Source organism: Corythoichthys intestinalis, chromosome 12 (assembly GCF_030265065.1).
Source record: "Corythoichthys intestinalis isolate RoL2023-P3 chromosome 12, ASM3026506v1, whole genome shotgun sequence".
Classification (NCBI taxonomy): domain Eukaryota; kingdom Metazoa; phylum Chordata; class Actinopteri; order Syngnathiformes; family Syngnathidae; genus Corythoichthys; species Corythoichthys intestinalis.
The window spans coordinates 29083242-29108955 of NC_080406.1; the positions used below are offsets into that span (position 1 = coordinate 29083242).

Consider the following 25714-nt stretch of genomic DNA (forward strand, 5'->3'; position numbering starts at 1 on the left):
AATCTACCTCCTTATGGCTCCGCCCAGGGGATACAATTTTTGACTGGGGTAACTACATTGGCACGACACCAGCGGGCGTACCTTATTCAATGGATGACGATGAATTCCCCTCAAGAATGATGGAAAACAAAAAACGCTCATTGTCAACTTATTATAAATATCCTTGTAAGTTAATTTTATTGCTGACTCTGCGTTTCAGGGTCATCAATATGTTGTGCCCCCCCTTCCCCAAAAGTCAAACGCCGCCTATGATTTTTTCAAATGTAGCGTACAAATGTTAAAAATGAAATGTTGACCATATTGAAGTTAGAATGGTTTAAGATTGTTGAGAAATGGTAAATTTCAATTTAATTTTTGATTTTTATGGTGTGTTTTTTTTTTCTTGTAGGGGGAAGTAGAGATTCATGGAATGTAGTGACACTGAGCTTTTTGACATTGGAATGCTGTCTATCAGTTCAGAATTCTAATTCGAAGTTTGCAACTCGGAAAAAATTCGAGTGCTAACACATCTTAACTCATTTCCTATCATTGAATGTACTAGATGTCTAATACATTTTGCCTTGGAGGGCTGGTAGCGCTGTCAGTGGCACTAAAACATGAGAATTCACAGCTTCTCAATTTCAATGAATATGATGTCTATCTTTGTCAGTGGCAGCAATGAGTTAAGACCAATCGACATGTCTGCCTTGAAGCCATCTTGGTGCCGGTCACATGCATTAATGACCAGTAAATCCCTTACCCTTACTGTGTGTTTGCATGCTTTCGAGAGCCGTGTGTGTGAAAGAGATTACGTATGATTTTTGGGCATTTATAATCCCATTCATTATATGCGCTAGTGAAACTAAACATTCCATAGTGGATAAGTGAACCCACGTTAGGTTACTCATTCATTTCTAAACCTTCAGACACCTGTCGGGTGTGATGATGTGTTTATGTTTCCTAAATGTTATTATTAGGGATAAATTTAAACTTTTCAATCTTTCACCTAGTAAAATTGTCAGATTGAGGGAGATTATTGATGAATACAGAATGAGACTAAAATCCATAACTGGAATAACCAAAACATATTCTGTTATCTTGTTGACCGGAAACAGCACCAAATAGTATTTTTATTACGATATGGCTTCAAAGCAGACCAACACCTTATTGTCATTGGTCTGTAAATTCAATGATCTGGATAAATGAGAATTTTTAGTAATCCCAGATGATGATTTCATGTCTTATAATTTACCAAATAGGTTTGGTAAAACTGGATTTAAAGTAGAAACACGGCGTACCTGACTATAAGCCGCAACCCATCAAATTTGACATGAAAACGGAATTTGTTCATAGATAAGCCGCGCCAGACTATAAATCGCAACCCTCTTCACTGTATTATGGGATATTTTCACAAAAGGATATTAACCGGTAACACTTCATTTTACATTAGCATCATAGGACTGTCATAAGACCAAATGAACCACCATTGCTTTGCTTTAAAATGCTTCATATAGCCGCCACTGCTCCACTGCCACCACTGCTCCCTTAGGGGAGACAGTCAACCTCTGCTGCCACCTGCTGTCAACACTGTTGTTGTCCAACATGCCTCCTAACATGCATTGCAGTGCTACAGATGTAAATAACAATCAAAATTCATGTTCTGCGCTAATTATATCTTCAGTTACTGGTTCAGATTTTTAATTAATTGCTAGTTATGTTATTTGGTAACACTTTATTTGACACTGGTGCCATAAGACTGTCATAAGACCATCATACTTATGACATGACACTGCCATTAGCATTAATGAATGCTTATGACAGATGTCATTTTGTGCCATCCGGCAAATTATCTCACTTTTGAATGGATGTAAACGATCTGAGCTGGACATAAATGAATTAGTGACATTATTTGCCGGTGTGTCATGTCATAATTGTGATGATCTTTTGGCAGTCTTATGACGCCGCTGTCAAAGTGCTACCTATTAACTCAAATAAAACAACGAATAAGCCGCACTGGACTAAAAGCCATAGGATTCAAAATTAGGGAAAAAAGTAGTGGCTTGTGGTCCGAAAATTACTGTACTTGCTGTGTAATCATTGACAACCACTGAGTTACGACATTATTTAATAGCACAAATTTGTGAGTATCTTTCCAACGTCCAACACACTTTGGCCTCATTCCACATAAGGAACAAACAGTATATCCACTCTGCCTGGCAGAAATGATGGGTTGTGTTGCTAAATGAAAGTGTGGGGGGAAAAAAGAGGATGGCCTTGTTCAGAAAATGAAAGGTTGTAGATGACAGCAATGGTGGAAAGGTACAGTTTAATTCAAGTCATTTGCAAAAAAATATCACAGTCTTTAGGACTATCATGCCCAGTTATTTTTATTTTATTTTATTTTTTTTTTTGCTTAAAGTGTGCAGTCAACCTATATTGCCTACTTTGAGACCAGCCAGCATCTTGAAGTGCTTTTATGAGGAACTAAACTACATGTGATTTAGAACAAGAATGAGGAATACCAATACTAGAACTACAACTACATGAATGCATATTACTCCGAGCGTGTCTTTGAAATTGATTATAGCAAAACATATTGGTTACCAAGTGTCAACATAACTAGTTTTGATTTCCTGGATTTTAGGAAATGTCAAATGTGAGTTCATACAATTAGATATAATCTACAGTACAAGAGAGTGATTGTTTTGACAAAGGTTTGCAAAACTATTGATGTGATCGTATAAATGGTCAATCTGACAAGCTGTTTGCTTGACTGAATTTTTGAAACAACCCCCAAAAACCAGGGGTGAAAGTGGGCCGGAACATTCTTTGATCCCGAAAATATGACGGCAACTATCAAAACCCTATGTTAAAAAAATCCTGCCAGGCTGCTACCAACGCATCTCATCTCCAAGAAGAAAACAATACACCAACATCAGATTTACATACACAAGTGTTGACAACAATCATAATAAAGTGCTTGTGTAGCGTAATTCGTTTCCACCGATATTTATTATTTATTTATTCCATGGAGCTCTCCCTCGATGCATTTTACCTGAGTCTGATGAGTCGTGTCGATTTGCGCATGCACGCAGCAAACCACCCTGGACTTAGTTGTCCGTTCAATTGGCTGACATACTGACGTGTGATCAGCATAGATAGTTCAATCTGACTGGGTTAAATGCACGTTTTTTGGAACAGCAAAAAACTGAAAAAAGAGAACTAGCTTGTTGAATTAATGTGATAAAAAGGGGGAATGCAACAGAAAATTGAGCAGCTCTTTAAGAGAAAAAAAAAAAAAGTTGTAGAGGCTTTTTTATTTTATTTGCTCTGAGGGGAGGTCCAGATCATCTTTCATGTTGATGTCTCTGTTGAGCTACTTATTTATTTCCTTATAATTCAATAAGTCAATTTTTGCGTGATTTTCTAAATATTTCATTTCACTGTGCATGTACTTATTTTTGTTAATGTATGTTACTTATGTATATCTTTATAATTGAAAAAAAAAGTAAATGTTTACATTATCTTCATTATTAATTTACATGTACTGAAGTAGTTAAATTTGAGGTTTTGCATTTTGATAAAAGTTAGGAGGTGGAGGTTGGTGTTACTGCTGTTTTTGTCAACTGTTATTTTGCAAATCGTTGAAAAGATACAATTTTGAATGAAAATCAGTTTCTCATGCTTGCCCTGTGACAGTATATGTAATACAGTAGCCTAATGCATGTGTAAAACCATTTTTTGTGTCTATATGTGTTAACTGTGCATAATTAATGCATTTCTCTGCATTTTAGTGGTTTTAGGAGGTTTGATGCCCCCCCCCCAAAAATGTATACAGTATATGCCCATATATATATGCCCATATGGCCATATATATACATTACATACACTGCTGGCCAAAATTATTTGTAACCCTGCAATTCAGTCAGATAATGCGCCATTTCTCCCAGAAAATGATTGCAATTACAAATGCTTTGGTAGTAATATCTTCATTTATTTTGCTTGCAATGAAAAAACACAAAAGAGAATGGGAAAAAATATAAATCATTTTCATTTTACACTAAATTTAAAAAATGGCCCGGACAAAAGTATTGACACCCTTTGAAAAATCATGTGATGCCTCTCTAGTTTGTGTAATTAACAGCACCTGTTACTTACCTGTGGCACAAAACAGGTGGTGGCAATAACTAAATCACACTTGCAGCCAGTTAAAATGGATTGAAGTTGACTCAATCTCTGTCCTGTAACCTTGTGTGTACCACATTGAGCATGGAGAAAAGAAAGAAGACCAAGGAACTGTCTGAGGACTTGAGAAGCAAAATTGTGAGGAAGCATGGGCAATTTCAAGGCTACAAGTCCATCTCCAAAGACCTGAACGTTCCTGTGTCTACCGTGCGCAGTGTCACCAACAAGTGTAAAGCCCATGGCACTGTTGCTAACCTCCCTAGATTTTGACGGAAAAAAAAAATTGACGAGAGATTTCAACGAAAGATTGTGCGGATGGTGGATAAAGAACCTCGACTAACATCCAAACAAGTTTAAGCTGTCCTGCAATCCGAGGGTACAACAGTGTCAACCCGTACTATCCGTCGGCGTCTGAATGAAACGGGACTCTATGGTAGGATACCCAGGAAGACCCAACCTCTGACCCAGAGACCTAAAAAAGGCAGGCTGGAGTTTGCCAAAACTTACCAGAGAAAGCCAAAAACGTTTTGGAAGAATGTTCCCTGGTCAGATGAGACAAAAGTAGAGCTTTTTAGTAAAAGGCATCAATATAGAGTTTACAGGGAAAAAAACGAGGCCTTCAAAGAAAAGAACACTGTTCCCACAGTCAAACATGGCGGAGGTTCCCTGATGTTTTGGGGTTACTTTGCTACCTCTGGCACTGGACTGCTTAACAATTTGCATGGCATTATGAAGTCTGAAGACTACCAACAAAATTTTGCAGCATAATGTAGGGTCCAGTGTGGGAAAGCTGGGTCTCCCTCAGAGGTCATGAGTCTTCCAGCTGGACAATGACCCAAAACACACTTTAAAAAGCACTACAAAATGGTTTTAGAGAAAGCACTGTAGACTTCTAAAGTGGCCAGCAATGAGGTTAGACCTGAATTCCACAGAACACCTGTGGAGAGATCTGAAATTGGTGGTTTGGAGAAGGCACCCTTCAAATCTCAGAAACCTGGAGCAGCTGGCTGAAGAAAAATGGTCTAAAATTTCAGCAGAGCATTGTAAGAAACTCACTGATGGATACCGGCAGGGTTTGTTCGCAGTTATTTTGTCTAGGTTGTGCTACCAAGTATTAGGCTGAGGGTGCCAAAACCTTTGTCCGGCCTTTGCCTAAGCCTGTCGCAATATGCAATAATTCCATTTATCACGCGGTATATAAAAATGAAGACGGTAATTTTCCTGCTGCGATTAATCGCCTCGTGTGCACGTGCGCGCGCACGTGCGTTTGTCACGTGCGTGCGTGCGCTCGTGAAGCACGCGGTTGCCGCTGATGTGTGGCAGACGTGCTTGACAGCGTTGTTTAAAGTTCAGCTTCCTTGTGCCACTGTTTTATTAACTTCTGGGTATGTTTGTTTGTTCGTTTTATACATTTGAGTTTGAGTGACCGTCATTTAATGGATGGAGGCAGGGCCGAGTGCACTGTCGGCGCACAGCAATGAGCGAGCCGAATGAGGAAGAGGACGAACCAGTCTGCAAAATGTTGTTTTGGAGGTTGTTTAAACAAAGATGACCAACAGAATAAATCTACATGATCATTTGAAACACTATCATCCTCTCCAGTTTTCACTGCTTAGTATGAAAACTGCATCGTAACAAGCAGAGCCCCCTCCTCGCGTTAATTGACAATTAGAGGTATTCGCTTGATGTGAGAAATACAGATGACACTGTGCAAAATAGCGTTCCCTCAAGGAAAGTGAAGTTAGCTACATTGCTGAAGAAGTGAGACCGTTTTACCTCTGTTTAATGATATTTGATACCTTTGGGAGACAATTTTTTGGTTACTGCTACTTAGTCTATTTTTCTCTGTTGTTGTTGAAGTGCAATTACAGTGACTGCAACTTTATATCTATGTGCCTAAATCTTGTTATTAAGCGCAATTTTATCTTTTCTTGAAAAAAGACATTTTATTCATTATGTGTTTCTGTGCGGTATTAATATTGTTGTCTTTTACTTGAAAGAGGCATGGTCTATTGTTTTTAGTTGTGATTTCTTAAAAGGTATTTTTTAATTTAAAAGTAAACATTTATTATGTATTTAAATGGGTGTAATTGATCTATTCATATATACTGTATTCTCTGTATTCTATATTCTGTTATTGTAAACAGACTTGACGGGACGGGACTTGATAAGCATATGCTTCTCTCGTCAGCCCTTGTCTTTTCTTTGGTTTTTTCGGGTTACTCATATCACATCTTGCAACTGTCAATGATACCGATGATTATGACAGTAAATAAATAAACCCTCCCCCCCAAAAAAATTTTTTTTGGGGGGGGCACCGCAATAATATCGCATATCGCAATAATTTATGAGATAATTTATTGCCCACTAAAATTTATTATCGCGACAGGCCTACCTCTGCCATAACTACAGCAATCCCCAATATAGCACAGAATGTTTTGGGTACAATTTGTGACTTTATTTTTTTCCTGCAGTCTACTTATTTTGGGAGCAACTACACAAAAATTTGGTAAATTTGTCATAGGAAGAAGAATGAAAACAAAGTAATTCAGCTCTGTTCTGGACTCAACAAAAAACAGTAACACATTACATCGTGTATGTATTTAAAAATGAGAAAAGCATTCTAAAATATTGTAATTTATAAAAACATGACAAACTAACTTACTATTCTGCAAAGAATTAAACAGTGTGTGAATTATGATTAATATATTTGATCTTCCTTGTGTGCCCTTGGCCACTCGGGAAGCAGTACTAGACGATCATGCAGACAAATGAAGATTTGTTCCACAACGACTAAACTCAGTCAGTTATATTAATTCATCCATCTTCTGTACCGCCTATATTCACGAGGGGTTGCTGGAGCCCATCCTGGCTAACTATGAGCAGGAGGCATGGTACACCCTGAACTGTTTGCCAGTCCTCAGTCAATTAAAGTAAGCATTTAACTAGAGGATTTTTAAAGTTGATGTCTTCATTGTTTAATAGTGGAGATGTAATACTCAAAAAACATTTGGTAAACAATAAATTATATTTTCAAAACTCACGTCAAGTTATTTGTGTATCAAAAGCAGCCCTGTATCAATAAGCACATTAAAATTCATTTAATGTATAATGTTTAGTGGAATTGTAGCATGTTTATTTACAACTTGCTCCAACTGCAAACTAGTAAAAACAAACAAAACAAAAAAAAAGTAGTATTTGTTTATTTACATTGAGAAAGAGACACTGTCTGCCTCAACTAGACACAGGGGCCATGCTGACTGTGCCCATGTAAAATCTAGTTGGGGAGAATGAGCAATAGCTCTGAATGCTATTTAGCGTGTAAAAGTTCCAGCTCATGAATATTGCAAGACTGCAGAGGTCGTTTCATATTTCACGATGACGGATGCGCTTCAGGCACTGGGGGAATCTGGAATCATTTTGTCTGTGACCTGAGGCAAAGTCTCAAATCTCATAGAGCTGTAAGGTTTAGACAATTTCATGAAAAATACCTGCAATCAGTTGGTGACCTGTGCTGTGCAATTCTAATTTGGATGCTGGATGTTTTAGTACTGCATATCATAAAAAACTCTTTTGTTACTTCTTTACTTACAGTGGGGCAAGAAAGTATTTAGTCAAACACCAATTGAGCAAGTTTTCCTACTTGAAAAGATTAGAGAGGCCTGTAATTGTCAACATGGGTAAAGCTCAACCATGAGAGACAGAATGTGGAAAAAAAACCCAGAAAATCACATTGTTTGATTTTTAAAGAATTTATTTCCAAATTAGAGTGGAAAATAATAATTTGGTCACCTACAAACAAGCAAGATTTCTGGCTGTCAAAGAGGTCTAACTTCTTCTAACGAGGTCTAACGAGGCTTCACTCGTTACCTGTATTAATGGCACCTTTTTTAACTCATTATTGGTATAAAAGACACCTGTCCACAACTCAGTCAGTCACACTCAAAACTCCACTATGGCCAAGACCAAACAGCTTTCGAAGGACATCAATTGACAAAATTGAGACAAAATTGTAGACCTGCACCAGGCTGGGAAGACTGAATCTGCAATAAGTAAAACGCTTGGTGTAAAGAAATCAACTGTGAGAGCAATTATTAGAAAATGGAAAACATACAAGACCACTGAAAATCTCCCTCGATCTGGGGCTCCATGCAAGATCTCACCCGTGGCGTCAAAATGATAACAAGAACGGTGAGCAAAAATCCCAGAACCACACGGGGGGACCTAGTGAATGACCTACAGAGAGCTGTAACCACAGTAACAAAGGCTACTAACAGTAACACAATGCGCCGCCAGGGACTCAAATCCTGCACTGCCAGACGTGTCCCCCTGCTGAAGAAAGTACACGTCCAGGCCCGTCTGCGGTTCGCTAGAGAGCATTTGGATGATCCATAGAGGACTAGGAGAATGTGTTATGGTCAGATGAAACCAAAATAGAAGTTTTTGGTAGAAACACAGGTTCTGGTGTTTGGAGGAGAAAGAATACTGAATTGCATCCGAAGAACACCATACCCACTGTGAAGCATGGGGGTGGAAACATCATGCTTTGGGGCTGTTTTTCTGCAAAGGGACCAGGACAACTGATTTGTGTAAAGGGAAGAATGAATGGGGCCATGTATCGAGAGATTTTGAGAGAAAATCTTCCACCAGCAAGGGCATTGAAGATGAGACGTGGCTGGGTCTTTCAGCATGACAATGATCCCAAACACACAGCCAGGGCAACAAAGGAGTGGCTTCGTAAGAAGCATTTCAAGGTCCTGGAGTGGCCAAGCCAGTCTCCAAATCTCAACCTTATAGAAAATCTGTGGAGGGAGTTGAAAGTCCGTGTTGCCCAACGACAGCCCCAAAACATCACTACCGTAAAGGAGATCTGCATGGAGGGATGGGCCAAAATACCAGCAACAGTGTGTGAAAAGCTTGTGAAGAGTTACAGAAAACTTTTGGCCTCCGTTATTGCCAACAAAGGGTACATAACAAAGTATTGAGATGAACTTTTGGTATTGACCAAATACTTTTTTTCCACCATGATTTACAAATAAATTCTTTAAAAATCAAACAATGTGATTTTCTGTTTTTTTTTTCTCCACATTCTGTCTCTCATGGTTCAGGATTAGCCATGTTGACAATTACAGGCCTCTCTAATATTTTCAAGTGGGAGAACATCACAATTAGTGGTTGACTAAATACTTATTTGCCCCTCCGTATTTTTCTTTCCTCACGTCATTAAGCTGTTTTATTATTTTTATATTTAATGCTCTTCAAATATCCATAAGTTAAGGAGCTACTATAACGCAAAAGTTTTGAGATGGTTCACTATTCAGTATGATGACAAATCTCACAAAATTTTTGATGGTGGGTAGATGTTAACTGTTTGCAATTTTATTTTGTTTCCCATTAATATTTGTTAGCATTAGCAGTATTAGTTATTATTATTATTATTATTATTATTATATTATATTATTATTATTTTTTATTATATTTGATGGCAAATTTAAAATTAATATGATCATTTCTGCAAGAATTCTTCACTATTTGGCAAATTACTACTTGTCGTGAAGCGCGTCGAATTGCTGCCATCATACAGCGCGCGAATAGTTTGTGCTAACAAGTCAAAGCAAAACCTCTTGAGAAACTCCCATGAATTAACCTTGAAAAGGCCTACCTGTGAAGTCAAAAACCATTTTAGGTGATTCCCTTTTGAAACACATCATGAGAATGAATGGCAAGAGTGTGCAAAAAAAGTAATCAGAGCAAACTCCTAAGCACAGTCACTTGTGTCTCCTGGCACCGGTATATTGTGTTGAAGGGGTCTTTGCTCCAGACTGAGATGAAATAAATGTTGGTCACAACAGCCATGGCTAGAGTAAAGCTAATCTGGAAAAATGAAGAAAAAAAATAACTGTAAAAAACAACAATCCAGCTCATCTTGGAGATTAAATCATTGGAGAGAAAGTATTTTAAATATCAACATATTGATTCACAGAGTTACTGTAGAAGAAGATTAAATTACCACCATACTCTACATTATAGCTACTGCATGCCGGTTGGTTTTTGTTTCACCCCAAGACAAGGCACTTTTTTTTTTTTTAGCCCGGACCTGTCATTGAAAATGAGTCTATATTTTTCCTTCAGGTCTCCTAGAGAGCAGCTTGCGCCTGAAGCCTCATGAGGCTCAGAACTACAGAAAGAAGGCACTCTGGGTCTCGTGGATCTCAATCGTGGTCACCCTCATTTTGGCTGTGACAGCGTTCAGTAAGTATTGAACATTCTTTATCAAGGGTTTTTTGCTTTATTATTATTAGTACTGTACATACAATATGTACATTTAAAGGGCATTGGCACTGATCTGTGTGAATTATATTGTCCTTAAGTAATTTGGCTGTTTTCTAGATATAAATGGCTTTTTTGAGTTGTCATTTTATTCTTGCTTTCAACGGTAGGTTGAACCACAGATGAAAATCTAGTGAGACAATTGATTGCAGTGGGACACATTTCCAATGAATTCTTTCAGTGTAATTGATTAACCACACTTTTGATACGTGGTACTTCTAAGTATACTACAGTACTTGTGTTATTAAGCTATGAGGAGGAAGACGATTAAAAAAAAAAAATTAAAAAAAATAAAAATCATTTCAGTCATAGCACTTTACTTAACGTCAGATTAAAAAAATATACACTCACAGTTAACGTAATTGGGGACACTTGCTCATCTTCCATTCATTCATCTTCCTTTCTGCTTATCCTCATGCGGGTCGAGGGGTGCTGGAGACTATCCCAGCTAATACTTAGTATTGTTTGCCAGCTTAAAAACAACCAATCACGGACACACTCATGACTAGGGACAATTTTAAGTGGTCACTCAGCCCACCAGAGGGGACCAGAATACCCGGGGGGATGGGGAGATGGGGGGAAAAAAAAAAAAAACTCAGGCACAGGGAGAGCCTGCAAACTCCACACAGGAAGGCTGGGCCTCGGGATTGAACCCTTGATCTAATGACTGTGAATTGGAAGTGCTAACCACTCATCCACCGTGATGCCACTTGTTGACCTAGTATTTTTTCAGGCCTTGTAGAACTTGAATTATAAATCCTCTTTTGGGGAACTAACAGTCATGTGATCCCTGCGACGCTGTCAAAGGTTGATGTTCTTTGTTGCCATCGTCATATGACACAGAGAGTGCCCCTCACGTAATACGTGATAATGTGGGAACGATGCAGGATGTTGCTTTGTCATCTTGACTAAGCATCAAGCAAGTAGCAATTGCCATGTCATTTTCAATCCTGTACACATACTCGTTCACAGAATTCTTCTTATCTCCTTGGTCACACCAAATTTAGACATGAATTCCCTGTTTGTTGCTAGCTTTTAAAAAGATGTTAACAGAAGATAGACAAACTTCATTGGTTAGTATTGTCATTGAATTATTGTTGCCAAAGTATTTTGTGTATCTAAGAGTAGTAGTTGTCTTTTGGCTCTCCCTATTTAGTATGCACTACAATAAAAAAAAGCAACATACACATATACACATCGAGATAGTATTGTAACACTCAAGAACAGTCATGAAGCCAAGACATTTTAAATGTTTTGGTCTTGTTTTTTAATTTCGTCCAGGTCTTGGTAGTTTTGTTCTTGGGCAAGTCTTGGTCTCAAGTAGCATGGTGTGATTAGGGTTGACGATCTGGCGGGACAATGTTGCACACCGACTTAAGAGAGGCAACATCAAATTGGTAGGATGAAAAACAGCTGATGGCTTGCTCCATTACAACTGTGTCGAACCAGAAATTAAGGACCTAACCGTCGAACAAAGTACGTATACGGTAAGTAGTAGACAGTAAGTGTGTCATGATCATACTGTAAATATACGTAGATGACACACTTAAGAGTTAATGACGGCCACGATTCAAAAAGCTACTGAAGGTTAACTAGACCCAAGTGGTGAGTCAATGTCGCTTGTAGCATGTTTAATAGCTGTTTTATCTGTAACTAACTGCTTTGAAAACACATGGCACTGACAGGGTCTAATACGGTAGATAGACACACGGGCCATGCAGTGACCAATGGAGGGGCTGGTGCTCATAGATCAAAAGGGGCACATGAACAAGAATTTAATACACCTTATAACAACATAACTTTCAGTTTAACCAGCTTTACAGTATAATTGGCTGTGACTGTGACAGAATTTCATTGGGAGGGGGAATCATGAATAGAAATCAACACTGTCATTTACACTTTCTGGCTGTCACTCAGTCTTTGCCTCTTACTTCCTTCAACCTCTATATCAAAACTCCGTTCCTCAATTTGTAATCTGAGAACAAACCACATCAGATGTTCACTGAGCCACCATCAGCAGTTTTTTCAAAACGATTTCATTATTATCCATATTTCACAACTCTAGCACCTACTAATAATGACATAAAATGTTATAGAACAATAGCATTGTAATTGTGTTTATAAATGTTGGATTTTATACCTGAATATCCTTGAAAACTTATTCTTACCTTTTGTGCTCTTAACCCAGCTGATGAGGGATCCACCACCTTTAGCAGCCTCATCCAGCTCTTTTTATCCCTCAACCTCCTTTCCTGACGAGGCATGTCTACATAATGAAATATAAATCTGAAATTTAAAAAAAATCAGATTACCCGGTGGCTTTTATTTTATTTTTTATTTTGAAATCATTCTTAATTTCTTTCTCTCTCAATAACATGAAGAGAGGGAGAATATATATATATATATATATATATATATATATATATATATATATATATATATATATATATATATATATTTTGAACAGGAGGGCATTTAAAAAAAATAAATAAATAAAAAAAAGTTTTTTAAACAGCAAAACCCTATCTGGAGCCGAGAGCACACGAGAGCAGAATTACAGACGCCATGACTTTAACGAGATATTATCGCGTACTTACCTTTTTTCGATCCAAAAACTTTATGTAGCATGTATCACTGAGTGTCAAGACACAGTTGTGAATGCCCACAGCTGGATTGTTGGGGGATTTTATGGATTAAACATGGCAATATAACAAGGGTCGCGATGCAGAAATCACACACATCAAGGAGTGGTCGAGATTTACTTTTTCATATGTTTACCCCTTTAAACATTTGTTCACAATTTTTCTTTGTTTGACTCGATTATTTATCATCTAACATATTGGAGAAAATGCGACAGTAACAAAAAAAAAAAATACAATTAAGCGATAGTCATGATGTAGATATACGTGACTTTTTTACGGACGCCATTTTTTTTTCATTGTGACGTAATTTGTTTAAAAGTTTAAAGTATGCGAGTTAATAGTTTTTTGAAATCGTTTTTTTTTTTTAAATGAAATATTAGACATCAATTAATGATTCTTAGCTAAAAATGACAGACATTTTGAATAATAAATATATTTAATTACCTTAGTTTTATGGCTGGGTTAAAACAAAAGCGGTTGCGCGACGTCTGTAAACGGGGGTTTTCAGGGTAAAATGGACAAATTAGAAATAGTTCAGGGGCTTAATAAGCCATGAATCTGCTATGGCAGCCTATAGACATATTGTTATATCAAACACAACAGTTGTTTTGGCTTAAAATACAGCAGTTTCTTTTAAAGAGGAGTTAAAGAGCAGAAACTGCTTTTTCAGTGTTGTCTGTGTTTTCCGCCATTTTTTAAAGTGGTTTTTGGTGTTCAAGTAAAGTACTCGGTGGCGTGTCTGCACAGTCAGCCAGCACACACATCCGCATAAAAAAACAAAAAAACAAACAAACAAAAGAAAAAAACAGTCAAAAGGGGCAGTTTGAGCATGTAGGGGCAAAGGGGCAGGTGCTCAAGCACCCTACGCAACCCCCTCCCCTCTGCACGTGCCTCATAGACACATACACAAAAAGGGGAAAGTTAGTAATTAGTGATTCCACAAAAACAAAGATTAATGGAGGTGATTTTTACAATGAGAAATAATATAATGTAATGAGATCTATCTCCTACATTAAACCTGAGAATCAAGGACTCAACGAGAAGGTCGAGTGAACTGTAGGGCACAGCTCTCAGCAGGGCTGTCTGCAATCAAAGGACAGGTTATGGGTTCACGGTAAAGAAATCAATCAGTTGACTGCAGCGTCACCGTGTTAAGTTGGAAAGTGGTGATCTTGTGTGAGCCCAGGAAGCAGGATTGCCAGACACGGATGAATATGGAGATGACATGATACTCTGTAAAGTACGAAGATAGTGCAGGGATAAAGCAAGATGAATGTTGGCAGGCGGCACCTGGGATCTGCTAGTTGTGATGGCTCCGCTTGAAACAACACCACTATCGCCCTAGTTTCTGCTCACTCCTTTTGCCATCTTGTATCTTTGATGTCTCATCACTTCTGTGTCCTCTTTCTCAACTTGCCCTACCTATTGAAATTTTTGGCTCAGCGCGTAGTTTTTAATTACATTGCATGAAGAAGATTATTCCAATACCTACATTAATAGCTGTCTGTTTTGTTCTATTGAACATATTTTGCACTGCACTTAACGGGAAGTTATTTGAGTGAAGATATCATACAAATAATTGGGAAGAATTTGAAAATGTACCTCAGGGTTTCTTATCGTATGTTTGATAATGATTACGCTAATTAGATGTTAAAAATCAGAAATTCAAATGGTAGCCTCATTTTTTGGGTTTGGGCTTCCTGCAGAAGCACTGTAATAATTAAACTCCAACCCAGATACATAACATAACAGGTCGACTTGGTTATAAATAAACAGTGGATATTTATCTATGGCTATGCACGCGGATAAAAATATGGCTTGAAGAAAAAACAGACCCTTGTTTGTCACTACAGCGAAACACATTTAGTTATATAAGAAAGATTATTTTCAAAGAATTGGATTAAAGGCCTTTTCACACTAGCGTCAGCCCAGTGTGAAGAGGGGTCCACAGCAAGCACAAAACAGGAGGAGCCACATAGCCTGACGTAGACGCTGTCAGGAACTGAAAAGCGAAAAGCATATTTACTATAGTCCCAAGCACCAATGTGTTTATCTTTCATTTTTGCACAAGAAAAGAGTGACTTTCCCTATTTCAAGGACTAGGGGGCATTATAAAGGTTGTGTAAAGAGTTTTACTAGTTTCGGTATGAAAGTAGTTTTATTGTTGTTCGCTAACTATATTTCCACACAAACGTACAACGAGGTGCCACTTAGCTTAGCAAGGAGAGGTATGAGAGTAATTTTTCAAGTGACACAGGTCGCGAAATTTTAAAAAAGCCCATTTCTCAAGGTTTCGTCAGCCGTGATTTGCGTATATTCGTCTGCCGAAACAGCCTGATAGTAAGTAAGTACACCTGTCCCTCTGCGCTTGAATGTGTTTTTGACGTCAGCGCAGCGGCAGTCTGAAAATTCATTCAAACTTGCCGTTCAGCCAAAACTGCCGCCCACCGCTCACATTCGCCGAGACGTCCGCTACCACATACACAATGAATGGGTTGTAGGAGCCTTAATAATGTTTTGGTTAGTTATTAATGAAAATTATGATTTATTTATTTGATTTCGTGGAACTAGTTCGTGATGTCACGTTTGACGATATATATGCGGAAGGAGCTGTGTGGGCGGGCAGTTGCGTTAAGGCATAAACCAGAGAGAGCAATACAGTTTTTCGTTTTTGATAATTTTTTGTTTCCTCATTCTCTCTTTTACTCTTTTGTTTGCGTTTGGATTACGTTTTGTTGGATTAAACGAACGAACTCAATACGAGCAATGTGAGAGTCTTTTTGGCCGCTGTCCAGCGTGCGTGAGGAAAACAAGAAAGAGAGTGTCGAGTCTGGGGGCTTTTACGTTTTGGAACATACTGGTTGCCGGTGAACATTCACTGCCGCTAGTTTAAAACGGACTTAAGTGTTATAGTGTGACGGAGTTGGGCTGGTATGCATTAGAATATTATGCTGATTGTGTATCACGCCATGAAAGGCAATCGATAAAGAAGGGCGCTCTGAAAGTTGTACAATCTTGGAGTAATCGCCCTCCCATCACATAGGTTAATCTTCCTCAGTAAGATATTCTAAGGGAGCAACAATCACTCCTCTGCACCTATGTCACTTTTCAGCCAAATATTTCTTTTTAAAAAAAGAAAGGCCGATCTTGATAAAAACATGCTGAAAAAGACTGATGCCCAGGACAAAACTGTGAAGGAAAGATCCGAATGTATTCTTTTGCTCATTAGAAGGACATTTGCTGACTCTGGCACCTTTAATTCATATGCCTACAACAACAAAAACAGCACCAATGTCAGAAGGCCATTCATCACATGCAGGCTGAGGCTGGAGAAACATTTACCCGTCTTGCCGCAGCTCTGCCTCCCCACAATAAACTCCCATGGGGTATGAAGTCACACCCACTCCTCTTACTTGCTATTCTCTCTCTTCCAAGCCATTCCCCTTGTTATTTTCATTTCCTCCTCTCTGACTGCTCTTGAGTCACACACCAAACACCGCCATCTTCAACACCGTCTGTCTGTCTCATAGATGAAAACACAATCATTTATTCATTTTCTTTTCCTCTCTGTTGGGTCTATTTTTAGCAGTGCCTATGTGGAAGAAGTCTATATATAGATAGTGAGTGCATGGAAAAGGGCCAACTTTTAAGCCAAAGAGACTTATTTGGGGACATAGAAAGTCATATTGCTATTGTTTTGAGAAATGTGAACATATTGATTGCCTGTCATAGAGCTTATTGATCTAACTATGATAAAGTGGGTACGCCTATTGTCCCAGGTAATTCAGACAACAAACCACCAATATTTGGTTTACCATTTTAGATAATCAATCCATCCATTTTTGATATTCCTGGTCGGGGTCAATGGGTGCTCAACCAATCCCTGCTGATTTCAGGCAAAAGGCGCACTACACCTTGAACAAATCTGTCAAATTATTTTGTAGACATATTGTTTGGTAGACATGGTTTACAGTGGTGTCTTTAGACCCCCACATACCTGCTTATCACCAGTCATTCTTTAGCTAATTGTGCCACTCTGACAGACAATGTCAAATACTAAAGCTGAATGAAGCCTCAGACTAGTTGTGTGCTGGTATGTTAATCTCGAGTGTTTAGGATCCATGTTGTAAACTATGTGAGCATTGTGTAAAAGAAGTGGAGACAGTAGGTTGCCTTTGACTTATACTCACTTAAAACTGTTGGATAGATTCCATTTGCTCCTAATTACCAAATGAACAGGAAATTGTATGTGGAGGGTGGACTGAGCTCACAATAGTATTGCTGTTAGAATATAACGGACAAACTCGGAATGACAGACTCCACCTTAGTCATGCATGTTTGCATCTCCACTTTTGCTAGTACCAGTTTAGTCCATTTTCATCATTAGTGGAAAAATCTAAAGCAGAATTACAAGACAAGCAACTAGAATTGTGCCGTTACCTCAACATAATGTAACCTTTAGATAATGATTTCAGAAAAAAAACAACATGAAGTGAAGCCTGGGAACAAAGAGAGCAAAAGGCAATGACAGTAAAAGACCTGACATAGCACACAAGTAACCTACAAAGATACAAAAAGTGTGAAATACCAAGGAGTAAAAAAAAAAAAAAAACAGAAACTAATTGGGGGACTTTGCACAGCTAGGTAGGTGCAAGGACAGGAAAAGAACCTGCTGAATGACACAGGACGGCATGATTAGTAATAAAGTGCTGACAGATTCTTATTGCCCATAGGTCTGTGATTGCAAGTGATTGTTTATCAATTGTTTGGTAACCAGGCATCAAAATTGTCTTGTAAACAGTCCCTGAATCCAGTAAGAAAACAACGGGATCACAATTCCAATCTCAAAACAAATGGCACCACAAGACTTTAATACTGCTGACTGTGAACACATCCATCACAGCGGATGAAACACATCAAAGCATCCCTATGATAACCTATCTGTCGTTTCTACTGAATATTGAAATTGAGTCACACCTCCCCGCTATTCACGCTTTCTGCTTCCTCGATTTCTCACACCAGATGCTTCTGCCGTACTTTACTTTCTTTTCAGAATTGAAGACACGTCAACCAACGTGTCATCTAGTTCCAACAGATTATAATATCTAATATATCATTACAAGTTGTCCCAAAGTCGCTGTACACTTCCTTTTTTAAAATTAAATTTCTGGTCTCATTCCGATAGACTTGAGGGAAATAACATTTAACAGCTTAAGATTTGTGGAAAATTGCAAAATTGGAACCTCGCAAGAGGTTTTCTGTCCCCAACTGACGGTGAACACCCGATTGAGAAGTTTTACGGCCATCACGTTGCCATTTCGATATCCTGTTGTGAACGGCAAGCCGTTGATGCGGATCCAAATCACAGACCATGAAACAGAAATAGTGCATGTTTGTATTTAATAAGTACAACAAAGGGAGCACGCCAAAATTGCGAGTATAACCAAGTACAACTAAGGGAGCGAGTATAACAAAGTACAACTAAGGGAGCACGCCTAAAAATGCGAGTATAACAAAGCACAATTAAGAGAGCACACTATAAGACGCGAATATAACAGAGTACAAAAATCTAACTACAAAGTCCACAAGGGCATAAAAGTAAAATGATCAAATCAGGACACGACCGTAGAAACGTCGGGAAGCTCAAAGGATGATGCACACACAGCGGTAAGCAAGGCAAGTAACACGCAAACAAGCAATAGTCCGACACTCGCAGACGGTGACAGGAGTCCTTAAATAATGACCGCTCCTAATGCGCCACAGGTGTGCGGCCACGGCGCCGCCCATCCAGCTGAATCAGATGCTGGAATGAAAAAATAACTGAGAAGGCATACAGATATGAAATACCCTAAGCCGGATCTGCTTTTGACAAAGCATGCAGTGCAAGGTGTGAATTTTCTTGAGACACCATTTGCACAATACAAGGGAAAGTCTATTCGGAGCACTTCATTGGAAGTCTGCATCAAAAAAGCTTGGTTCGGCAAATACTTCATTTCATTGCTCTGACCATTTGCTGTTGAAATGTTCTCGGAGAAGACACTGAAACACACCCTAAATTGCTGCAAGTTTGGCATTGGTAACAAGGCCTGTTCTCAATTGCCTTACTTGTTTAAAGAGAGAAAATTTCTACTATTCGAAGGCTGCTTAATAGGTGAAGCGCAGCCCCTGGATAGACTACCCTGGATTTGCATTAAATCTAGGAGTTCAGTGCTCTGATCATGGGTGGTTGTCTTTTTGCTTCATGGTTTGTTTAGGACAGATCCTGTTTTCCTGCCTCATTTAGCGTACTACGGGATTGATTTGCTTGCAAAAACTACAAAGTCTGAGATAGCCTCAAATCTTTAATACTGATACTAATAATACCTAAAATTAAATAATAAAAAAACAAACAAAAAAAAGTGTGTACTGACTCAGAAGAGTTGGGAAACTCTGTATTGTGACACTGAAGAGGTCCCAGTTTCCACAAAACACTTGTAATTGATTTTCAAGACATGCCATATTTTAAGGTAATTATTCCAGATTATGTGCATCGTTCTGCACATCCTTGGACATCTGTTGTCCATGGACTAATTGCACAGCTTCGATCATTTGACCCTTTTCATTCATTTATCTATGAGCCGCTTAGCCTAACAAGTGTTGTGGGGCGCTGGAGCTTATCACAGCTAAGTATTAAAGTGATCCTCTAGTTTTAAGACAAGTAATTCTTAAAAGATACATCTTAGTATGAGTTATAATAATTTGACACTAAATCCCTCTTAATGTTTTCGTTTTAATAAAGTTTGTAAAATTATTTTAACTGATTGTTCGCCATGGTTGTTGACATCGCAGTGCTGTGACGTCACAAGTCCCGCTGCCGGACTTCAGCGTGTCATTCATTAGCTATCCCAACATGTCGTCGGTTCGTCCCTTCCAATTTGAACCAGAGCGGAAAAGTGAAGAGCAGGACAGCACTGTCGGTCGTTCACAAGACTAGCAGCAAAGGCGAAATGCAGAGCAAGAAATACTTGATGAGGCAAGAGTTGGGCTAAACTTCTGGTGTACTTGCGGCAAGTGCATCTCGATGACAACGAGAACTCAGGTTTTTGTCAGCGGATCTTCAAGGTGAGTTATTGCGTCATCAAACTCATTCCAATATAATTATGTAGATTGTTAGCATCCAGAGCTGTTGTATGTTTTACATACAGTACAGGCCAAAACACCTTGGCATTCGTGCCTTTTTATTTTCATGACCATTGACATTATAAACTCTCACTGAAAGCAATAAAACTATGAATGTGTGGCGAGCTAGGGAAGGAGGCGGAGTATCAAACCACGGAGCTAATCCTCGTTGTTTTATTGACATTTTGGCTGCAAGAAATAGCAATGTCTGTCTGGCATGCGACCCGCGGAAGGTAACGTTATTTCCAGCTGTTCCCTTCACAAAGTACCCCCCTCCCCCAACCACACAACGTGCCAACATAATTTCCGCCGGTGAATTCTGTTATAACTTGCTACAAATGCACACGTGTAAATTGTGTACTTAGAAAAAAGGTGAAATAACTACAAACGTGTAATATTCTAGTATCTTCAAAGTAGCCACCCTTTTCTCTGATTACTGTTTGGCACTCTTGCCATTCTCGTGATGAGCTTTCAGAGGGAGTCCCCTAAAATGGATTTTGACTTCACATGTATGCCATTCCGGCGTTGATGAGAATTTATTGCTTTATCAATAGGGTTGGGACATTTGTGTTGCATTGAATGAATTGCATTGGACGTGCTTTGATCAGTTTGAGTGGCAGCATCACTCATATTAGGTGAATACTGAACACACACACTTACTGCCTGATGAACTGACAGTAGAGGTGAATTATTAGCTTCCTCTGTGACTAGCGGTACGCCCGAAGGTTCGCCTCCCGCTGTAGCGACAGGAGCGGCTTGGGTGCTTAAGAGGGCGGCCAGAGTGTCTCGTCTGTCTCGCTTCATTGCGCGCATTTCACTCGATATCCGAGCAGGCTGAGGCTTCTTGTGCGGGGAAATAGTTGGAACAGCATTTGGTTTTAGTCTGCGCTTATATCTAGCCGCTCCGGTGAGATCTTTCATTAGTTGTCATCGACTAAAATCCTCAAACGCGGTAGGAGAAAAATGGCGAGAACAAAGCCTTGGTTGTTTGGGAAGATTTGCTTGTCTATAGGCATTTTCCCAAACCTTTCTCCTCTTCTTGTCAACAGGAAATTTGTGGAGACTCACATCACTCTCCTTGTTTCCATTTGACTCGAAATTGCATCCATAAGCAGCACATCGTGGCATTTTACTTCGCGAGTTAAGCCAGCAATACACCATTGTTGTACACATGCTACATGATTGGAAAAATATCATCTACGTTATCACTCCGCGCCCGCAGAACATGGCGCCAACTATCGGTCAAAATATGCACTAAATGTTATAAAATATTGCCATTGATTTAACATTTTATGTGTTTCTAACTACATATTTTAATACAAGAGAACAATTGTGGTTTGTTAGAGCCTACATGTCTTTAAAATCGAGGATCACTTTAACAGTAGTGGGGTACACACTGAATCGGTTGCCAGCCAATTGCAGGGCACAAGGAGATGAACAACCATTCACACACAGACTCATATCAAGGGACAATTGGGAGTGTTCAATCAGCCTACCTTGTGTGTTTTGGAATGTGGGAGTACCTAGAAAACCCACTAAGGCACAGTGTGAACATGAAAACTCCACACAGGAAGGCATGAGCACGGGATTGAACCATAGACATTTGACTCTAAGTAAACTAAATAATCAATAATCAACCCTTAAGCAGATATAAACACAGTACATCAACACTGGTTGACCTGTTGAATCTCGAGAAGATTAAGCAGAGGCTGATGGGCAGAGTAAAAATTGGCAAGAAATATATTCGTGGATTCATTTTTGACAACATTTCTCTTGATCTTAATAGAAAACAGTTTCTCACTGCTTGCTGTGCCGTGATTTTGTTTTGGTTTAACATCTTAACACATCTGTCACTCCCTTAGTACTGTCTTGAGTTTATAAAATGACACCTCTTATTTCTGACATGTTAATGTGGTGGAGTCTTGGTCTTTTACACAAAACACAATATCGATTACCACTTTACCAGAGATTGATTGAACATCATACTAGGGTGTTTATTTACAGTAGAGATAAATGTCTCACTAATCTCAATGAGATTTATATTAGGATATAAAAATGAAGATTGTAGACTCCTGCATCAAATGTTCTTTCTCTTTTCTTCATTAGTTTGTTGGCGGTAAGCATTTCCTCCCGAGTGCCGTCTGCATTTTATCAGTGTGTTTTGCTTGGCTGTCAAAAGCTGGCCATCTGCGGCATAATTATAGGACGGCCCTCTCGGCAGCCTTACACCGTTGTTTAGCAGTAAACACCACTTGACTATTTTTATGCCGCGTCACCAGAAAAGCCAACAAGATCAGATTGAGGTGTTGGTAGAGAATGTGTGATCAGGTTTCTTGTGCTCGAGAGGTACTATGAAAATTTTCACTGCTAGTAATTACAGTATGTTTTAACAAACCAGATACGTATGGCCTTATAAAATGATTTCTGTAATGGAAGCCTCCACTTACTTTCAACACAGTCATTAGCAATTTACCATTCGCTTGTGACAACCGAAGTGTCATTACACCAGCATATTAAATGGTGTTATATCTCCATTATCAGGTTGAAACAACCCTGATGGCATGAAAGTTATAATTCAGCTAGACCTCCTGAAGGGAGTTTAAATGCAAATAGCACAAAATGACAATTTTCTGTAACACACCACAGCAGCTTTCCTTTTCAGAAGCTCAACAGAGGTGGCCATGAAAGTCCCAACACAATCCACAGCTTGCTTCATCGCAATCGATGGTAAACTGATGATTGCAGGGATTCATTACCAAGAGGCACGAGCTTTCTTGTATTTAAATACGACAGCGGGGTACAAATTGCATGCCAGGGAGAGGGGTATTTTTGTAAAAAGGGACAGGAAAAAGCTGGGTTTCACCATCCGTCATGAATTTTTCATCAAAGCTATACTTGAGGCTAATGAAAAATGTAAATAGCATTTAGAAATTTGAAACTCAATTTCCTTGTATGGAATTATTGTCTCTGGTTCAACCAGAACACGATCACGATTTGAGTTTTTCATCTGTATTCTCGTATGTTCATCCACCTGCTAAAAAACAAGAACTCAAACACTAAGTGATAGCGTCCAATTTAAAGAGATGGAAATAGTTGTTACTCGTGACTCTTGACTCATTCATTTTTAGTGAGATGAAACAGCACTGAGGTCAGGAGCTTATTAGACAGGTTTTACCCAGAATGCAGCAGCTGCTCATAAGGATTGTGGGTGAGCTCACATTGAAGACGTCACACAGAACATTTGAAGTCACTACTGGACTATACTGCACAAAATAATCAGGGCTTTCATTCCAATATAAATCACTGGAAATCCAACCGTTCACTGCCATTAACACATATATTCCTTATGTATGTATGTTTTTGCACCATGGACTGGTATAATGTAGGCATTACTTTCACAGACCGGCATTTAAGGTTCCAGTCTGTGGGCCTGTTTTTTTTTTTTTTTTTTTTTTTTAAATTTTAATTATAATTTTTTTTAAAAAGTCGCCTTTAAACTCATAGTAATATTGTGATCTGTAATCACAATTTGCCTCTAGCCGATTTTTCAGATACAGTATCTGTTGTGTTTTTCATGTGAAACCTTACAAGCTATTCTGCCAGATTGGACACAGTGCTGCTGTCATCAATAATTGGCCAATTTACACTGACTCCAACTATTAGCTACTGTATTATGGCGCACCTGCCCCTTGTAGTCTGTCAGCTTCGTAACCACTCATTTGTTACTGAAACCACTACATGTTTATTGAGCACTAGCAGTATGGCCTGGCGTTGCCGGGCTTGGGTAACGTAAATGCAATACAACCAAATGGCAGATAAACCATACTTTCCTTAGAGATGCAGCTGGAATGTAGCAATAGTAAAAGGACACCATAAAGGGGTTAATGTGCATTCGTTTTTCCATCACTGTTTACAGTATTGTGGCAAGCGACATGGTGAAGAATGAGAGAGACCGTTTTTTAATCACACTTGCTGTTCTTGTGCCCCATACACCGCACAACCCCAGGAGACAGCGCCTTTATTGAACGGAAAACCCCAAAATATAACAATGGCAACCACCACTCTCAGTCATGGTTGCCACAACTACCCATGAACCATTGCGGGGGTAACACATAATAAATAACAGTTGTTACAGTATGAATATCCAGCTGAAATGAATCGCTAAGCAGTATTCCTGAAAATTCGTACACTGAGAATTAGGAGAGGCAAGTGGGGCAGTGCCACCACTGGAGGCCAAAAAACGCATTGCATGTAATTGACTCGTACATTAATTTAAAATAATGACCTAGCCAGTAAATGTTGTCTATAAATGCTGTAAAGCAATAAAACAAACAACAAAAGTAATTAAATGAACAAGAATTATTTCACAATGGGTCAAAATTATTTTTCGAACTGTTCGCGTGAATAGCACCTTAGAGATGGTCCTTTGCTTTGTTTAGCCAAAAAACTATACCTGAGGAGGCAAGATAGATATTCGGAATTTCTTCAAACCTATGCTTCAACAACAGCTTAGCTTGAACCGAGGATTGAACACAAACAGTGTCAAGATAAGTATACATAAATATATACTGTATATCTTGCAAGTTTCTTGCGTTTCTGGGTCATCAATATGTTTTTTGTTGTTGTTTTTTTTAATCCAGCGTCCTGTTGTGGAGTACTCAAAGCTACTCGTTTTTATCACAGCACACTTAAATTTGTGCTTAAAATTATTAAGTTTGAAAGCCAACTGCGACATTGCAATTGCAAGATACACGTCTATTGCCCAAAACATGGCGCTATCGCCTCCATAATCAGGTCGCAATTTCTATGCTAATTTTTGCAGTTTCGAATTACTTCTCCACACTAAATAAAGGCATAAAGAAAACAAATCATCTAAGAGCACTCCCAGACACATAAAGTACAACTGTGTAAAATTTTGTCAAAATCTGCCCAGTCTTTTCGGCGTCCAAACGGACTAACACTCGCAGACACACGGTTTCATTTATATACAGTATAAGTAAAGATTTACTTACGACTTCAGTTCTAATGCATTTATTTGAGCATGTTAGATTAATTAAAGACAAGGTCAATTCCGATTTCTTTGTCCATATGCGACATGTATCTGATTTTTCAATTCAGTGGGAACAATCCAATTACGATATTTTTTTTTATCCATTTATGTCTGATCATCTGCCTGGATTTTTTGGGTGGGCCTAAAAAAAGCACCAGGTGACGTCACCCAAAACTCTACATCTAACAATACATCATCTCTTGCAAGTTAATGAGTTTTATGTTATTTGGGCTTTGACTAGGTGAGACAAGCGGCCAGCCGCGAGCAATGAAACGGCGTGACTGGCTGGCCACTAGCAACGTCTCGTGCAGCGGCGGATAATATTGGATGCATTGTGGTTGGCTCCAGTTCAACTGAGGGTTCAATGAAT

General features: G+C 38.8%; 1 protein-coding gene across 1 annotated transcript in view; it reads left to right on the forward strand.

Moving 5' to 3' along the window:
• Positions 1-25714, forward strand: part of tmem163a (transmembrane protein 163a) — a 54395-nt gene that overhangs the window by 3968 nt on the left and 24713 nt on the right. The window contains exon 2 of the mRNA XM_057852703.1: positions 10297-10416. Coding sequence (XP_057708686.1) covers positions 10297-10416 — 120 coding nt within the window. The remainder of the gene's footprint in view (positions 1-10296; positions 10417-25714) is intronic.